Source organism: Eptatretus burgeri, chromosome 12 (assembly GCF_056783735.1).
Source record: "Eptatretus burgeri isolate ZD-2024b chromosome 12, Ebu_testis_v1, whole genome shotgun sequence".
In the NCBI taxonomy this organism is placed as follows: domain Eukaryota; kingdom Metazoa; phylum Chordata; class Myxini; order Myxiniformes; family Myxinidae; genus Eptatretus; species Eptatretus burgeri.
The window spans coordinates 40,082,138-40,088,137 of record NC_140972.1 but is presented as its reverse complement, the minus strand read 5'-3'; the positions used below and the strand labels follow the sequence as shown (position 1 = coordinate 40,088,137).

Here is a 6,000-nt window from a genome sequence, read left to right as displayed (position 1 = left end):
TCCAGCAACAACCACAAAATCCTGTACTTACAATGTCTGAAAGCCCCTTTTCCTTCCCTGTCCACACCTGCACTTTCTAAGTGGTCCACAGTTCTCCCATACCCCCACTCCTTTCCGCTATATTTGTGGATGGCATTGTAAGAAACCTGTGATTCAATGTACTGGTGATCTCCAATGGAGAACTGCATAGTGGATACTGCCCACAAACTCACTTATTCACCTCTTTTCAGAAGAGATAAGTGAGTGTGGTGGAGTTACTCGAACCTCGATTGGAATCGTACATCACTCCAGTAACTCCAGTCCCAGTGAGAGCTCAATCCATTCCTTTACGTGAACACGAGAAATAAACAAATGCACAGAGAAAACACCAAGATGTGTCCCCGCACACCTCCTCCTTCTCAGAGTTCTGTTCCCAAGCCTAGCTTTTTTACAGCAAAATTATTTGCCAAGAAAGGGGGAAAGAGGGGGCATTGGTTAGACAAAGTACACTACATGTTATCTTCACAAAACTACAAATCACTCAATGTTCCTCAGCAAACACCATATCTGGTTTATGTGTGAACATGGGAATTGATCTCCCACTCACTCGTGGTTTGATTACAAGCAAGCAGTTTGATTATTTGTTGCAAATGTGTGGGCTGCTTCCTCTCTTCAAGGACGTGATAATGCAAAAACACTTTCATTTGCCTCAACTCTGGGTTTGGTTAGATATTTTACCCATGATCCTTTCTTGGTGAACAACTGCATATATGGTGACAAAACTACTTTAGTTAATTACATTGCTTTACAATAGACTTAATACCTTTACAAGCATTTAAAAGCTTTTGAAAGCATACAAGAGGAAATGAGTATTATCACTTACATGACAAAAAATGGTTGGTACAGCATATTGCCAAAAATTTCAACTTGCTAAGCTTACTTGGCGAGTGGGTTCATCATCTTATACCCCACTTTCACCCGAGATAAGGAAAAAAAAAGGACAGGTGAGGGGTGGAGGTGGTGTTAGCAAAGAGAATATGTGAGGCTTAATGACCAAACATGAAAAAACAAATGTCAGAACAGCTGTACACACAATGACACAACAGTTTGTAAAGTAATCCTCTGGCACACCTGCAAAAACTTTGATATTCAAGTTTCAGAAAATTTGTGGGTAAAATGAACCAAAAGCAATCAGTGAAAACATTGAAGTACCACTCCAATACGGCCTGATGATCCCATCGAGCGTGAACATCGAAAACAAAGCATTGTGACCAGTTATCACACTTAGGTGCAATAAACAGAGAAGAAGGCATTGCTAATTGAGGTGTTAATACCAGTGACGTTGTACTAACGATGCAGAAATCAAGAAAATGACCAAATATCAAGACCTCAAGCATGAAGTGAAAAGATCCTGGAAGCTGAAGAATGCCAAAGTTGTACCAGTGATGATGAAGAACCTCATGGGAATGATGAAGAAGAACCTCACAGAGATATTAAAAACCATCCCTGGGAATATTACGACAAACAAGTGTAGTTGGAAGCCATCCCGAGCTCAGTAACGATCTTGAAGAGAGCCCTCAGCACAAAACTTTGAAAACAGAAAACTTCACAGCTTGGTCCGTGGATCGTGACCCCTTACCAAAATGAAGGTGGATACTTTGAGCCCACCCTGGAGGACTCCATTCCACATTCTGAAACCCACATATGTAGATAACAATCAACGACACACACACACACACATACACACACACACACACACACACACACACACACACACACACACACACACACACACACACACACACTTTGAGACCTGGCAGGTCTCTGTTTCACCTCCTGAACCCCCCCCCCCATAGGCAACAACAGGCAACAACAACTTGCATGTACACACACACACGTCTTGCTACCTGGGCGGACGAGCTAATAACATTCAGGTGATTTTTTTTTTGTGACTTTGTTCACGTCTGCAGGAGTATATAGTTCTTAAAAATGTTGCTGATCTGATGGAGGAAGATTTTTTTAAGTCAGAGCCAACTGCTGTTGAAACCTGGTATCCCTCCGTAAAATGTTTTTTTTATAGAGGTATATGATGGGGAAAAAATGTTTTGAAAGTTGAAATGAACATCAGGGAGGAATTTGTTTTCTTGAAGAGACGCGTTCACCAAAACTGACATGATGATGAAAGCTTAACCCACGCTGGCAATCGCTGCAGTGTCTCTCATGTGCGCAGTGCAGACGCGCGACCACAAAGATGCTCGAGTGGGACGCGGCACTTCGGGACGAGTTGGCGAACACGGTGTGAATGTGGGCCCGAAGTGCAGAAAGACTGTCGACTTGGACTCAAAACCTCACTGGTTAGACGCAGGACCTGGAGCTCCACTGTCAGCACGCAGGACTTGGTGACATTTGGAATAGACAGGTAACTTGGAGACACAGAGGCAGAACGTGGGACTTGGAGATGTGTAAGTAGAAAGTTTGATGCATTGTGGGATGTAGGAACCAATGGTAGGGATTGGGGACCATGCATCACTCAGAGCCACATAGGTGAGACACAGGACACTGAGCTGCGATTGAGGAGGTGTACAGGACTTGGGGACACATGGATGGGACAGTCGACTTTGAAATACATGGGAAGAATATAGAACCTGTGGTGCAGCTCGGGTGGGGACCCGGACTCAGAGCAACACAAGTTCGACAAATTAAAAAAAAATTTTGCCATTATATACTCTTACAGAAGGATACTTTCAACAACAGGAGATGGATCTGACTTACAAAATCTTCCTCCATCAGATGAGCAACATTTCAAAGATCATGTACCCCTAAGGACCTGAACAGTCACAAAAACAACATCACCTGAAGATGTTTGTAGCCTATCCACCCAGTTAGCGAAAAACGTGTGTGTGTGTGTGTGTGTGTGTGTGTGTGTGTGTGTGTGTGTGTGTGTGTGTGTGTGTGTGTGTGTGTGTGTGTGTGTGTGTGTGTGTGTGTGTGTGTGTGTGTGTGTGTGTGTGTGTGTGTGTGTGTGTGTGTGTGTGTGTGTGTGTGTGTGTGTGTGTGTGTGTGTGTGTGTGTGTTATCTGAAAAGTTGAAGGACGGATTCAGACAAAGATGGATGGCAAGATGCGGGAGTTTGAGTCGCAGGTATAAAACGTCGGATCCATGGTGCACCTGAACTCAGAACTACATTGGTTTGAACCACAAGCAAAACAACCAGAGAGGTGCGGCGGGAGGTGAGACTTGGAGAAACGGAGGCAGGACGCTGGATGTGGAGCCACGTGGGTGCGATGCAGTACTTGAGGATACGTGTGCGGAACACGGGACTTGGACAGCCACGGGGTAAAACGCAAACCCCGCAGAGCAACCAGAGTAGGGGCCGTACTCAAGGACAGAAAATACAAGTGATCTAGAGTGGCACGCGTTGGACCCGTGGTACCACGCGGACGAGAAGCGGGACACGCGCTCCACACTCATCGTGCTCCAAGATCCTCCCACAGTCGGTGCCGCCAGAGACGGAGCATTGCGAACAGCAGCCTCCTTCCTGCCAGAAACCCTGGGTTTTTGCATCACCGACAGACTCGAATTGAACGGGTTTCTTTGGCACCAGGGTAAGTGATTCTTGTGTTTGTGAGTTGCGATTGCTGTACGTTTGCTTGTTCGAGAAAAGCTGCACAAGAAAAGGGCCACCACTACCTGCGCAACTAGGTGTAGCAGACACGATGCAGGAATAGCTCGAGACCAGATTCATTGCATCTCTTTCATCCCGAAGGATAGCTGCTGCTGTTACTACACGTCTGATTCATGATTTCACGAAAATTGCCACCATCGGTTCTCACAAATTATTGCTTTTCTAGATTTGTGTGCGTTCTTTTATTCAGTACCTGGTTAAACACACCTGTAAGTCTTTTCTATTTCACGTTCCTCACACACACACACACACACACACACACACACACACACACACACACACACACACACACACACACACACACACACACACACACACACACACACACACACACACACACACAACTGATATCGTCCATGATAGAGGAGAGGCGATGTAAATGTTTTCAGAACGAGATAGACAGTCGAAGACACGTCAGTTTTTTTTTTTTTTTTTAACCTGTAAGTATATCGATCAATATTTGTACGGAAAATGGAAATAGAGATCTATATGGAAATATTTTTCCTACGAATTGTCACTAATATTTGGAAGCGATATTAAAGTTTGTTGTTACAAGTTTGGATTCTCTGCTATGTATTAATATTGTAGACGTGGAGTTCTGTAGGTCGTGAGATCATTTTAATCCATTGCATATGTTTTGCAGAGCCACAGATTCTGTCTCCATTGGAGGAAGAGCCAACGAAAGTCAGACATGCTGTTTCCACCATTTGGGATTGGGGATTCCTCTTGGCAGTGGATCCATCTCATCGTGTGCTTCAACTCGATTCCCTGTACGTACACGTGTTCCTACCGTTGGCTAACAAATGCACTGGAATTTCTGCACTTCAGAAAACTGCAGGGGCCCAAGATAATCAATACGTCCACCTTGTCGAGTCGTTGGCTGGCTTAACAATTGAGTGAGTCGTTAGGCTGGTCCCTGCTTTGCCTCCAAGGGTTCTCGCGTTGACAAAGCAAAGACGTTTTTCAGAAAACATAGCTATTTGTATTTCACCTTATTCCAGACGTCTGCGGTATTTTGCTTTGTGTTTTTTTTGGAAGGAGTTTCTATTTATTACGTACACAAATATGGCGGGGTTTTTTTTTTGGACTGCCTACTCCTCTCCGCAAATACTTCCAAACCTGTTTTCCCTTCTCTCTACACTCCCCTAACCTTCGTTCGTTGCCATCAGCCATTTTCTCTCTTTCTCTTCTTTTTCTCAATTTAAAATTTACTCAATTTGTGCATACGCAATAAACAGATGGACCCGAACACCCAATGAACTTTTATTTTTTGAAACTGCGGTAAATAATTCATTTCATAATCTGAGATTTAAGGTAAAGGTCGTGGGGATGGGCCCGAGGGCATCAAGCCTGGGTGATTTGTTGCAAAATAAGTGCTTTACAAGAAAGGTCTCGGACAGTGCATTGAAGACCCACATCTCGTTAATTAAAGGCCTTGCAATGAGGGGGTGTTGTATTGCAAGCACGTGCAACCTCGCTACACGTTGTACATGTACAATTTGTTGGGCTTGTATACTGTACATAGTGGCCGGTAATTGTGCTACATGCCATAATATATAGTACCATGCAGGGAACTTGGAATTGCAAAATGCAATTTCACATTCTTAAATCACACCTTAAGCTTCACTGATAACCACACCGATTGCACCTGAGAACTCTTTCGATCCAGTGGAGTCAGAGGCAGAAAGAAAAAAAAAAAACATAAAATCAGAAAAAAGCATTCAAGACAATGTGTGCCATTTCCAATCAGTATTTATTGCTGGACTTTTTAAGTCTGGTGTTTGCCTTTTTTAAGGTGGCTGGCTTTAGATATTAGATCTTGAATGGAGCCGTTGAAATAAACCAGGTGGGATTGACTCAGCCTGTCATCCTTCCGAGGTCGGTAAAATGAGTAACGGCTTGCTGAGAACGGGAACGGCATCAGTGGCACAGCTCCATTTCCAGGAATTGATACAACCAGCAGTCACAGGCTGTATAAGAAACCAACAACTGGACTTTTACGCTTTTGTGAATTGTGGTTCACCATTAACCTTTATTAGCCCGTCCCTGCGCAGCGGGGGACGGGGTTTTACAATCACCTCTGTGTGTGTGTGTCTGTCCGGGCTGTAGCCTTTTTTTTTACCATTTGTGCTTTGTCATCAAATTTTCAACAATGCTTTATTACGAGAATATGGATTACACAAATTAAGAATTTAGTCAAAAGGTTAAAGGTCAGCATCACACAAAATCGTTAATTTTCATCCGATTTGACCTGTAATTTTAAGAACTAGTGCATGCCCGTATGTGCGTCCCAGTACGTGTGTGGCCATACGTGCGTGGCCGTACATGCAAAAAAA

The 6,000-nt window shown here is 43.9% G+C and overlaps 1 protein-coding gene across 1 annotated transcript in view; it reads left to right on the top strand.

Annotated features, from left to right (window-relative positions):
- Window positions 1–3,070: 3,070 nt before the first annotated feature.
- The window catches only part of CHRNA7 (cholinergic receptor nicotinic alpha 7 subunit), a 137,184-nt gene continuing 134,254 nt past the window's right edge, over window positions 3,071–6,000 (top strand). Inside the window, exons 1-2 of the mRNA XM_085850258.1 lie at window positions 3,071–3,584; window positions 4,308–4,434. Of these exons, the coding sequence (XP_085706384.1) occupies window positions 4,356–4,434 (79 nt within the window). The 5' untranslated portion in view covers window positions 3,071–3,584; window positions 4,308–4,355. The remainder of the gene's footprint in view (window positions 3,585–4,307; window positions 4,435–6,000) is intronic.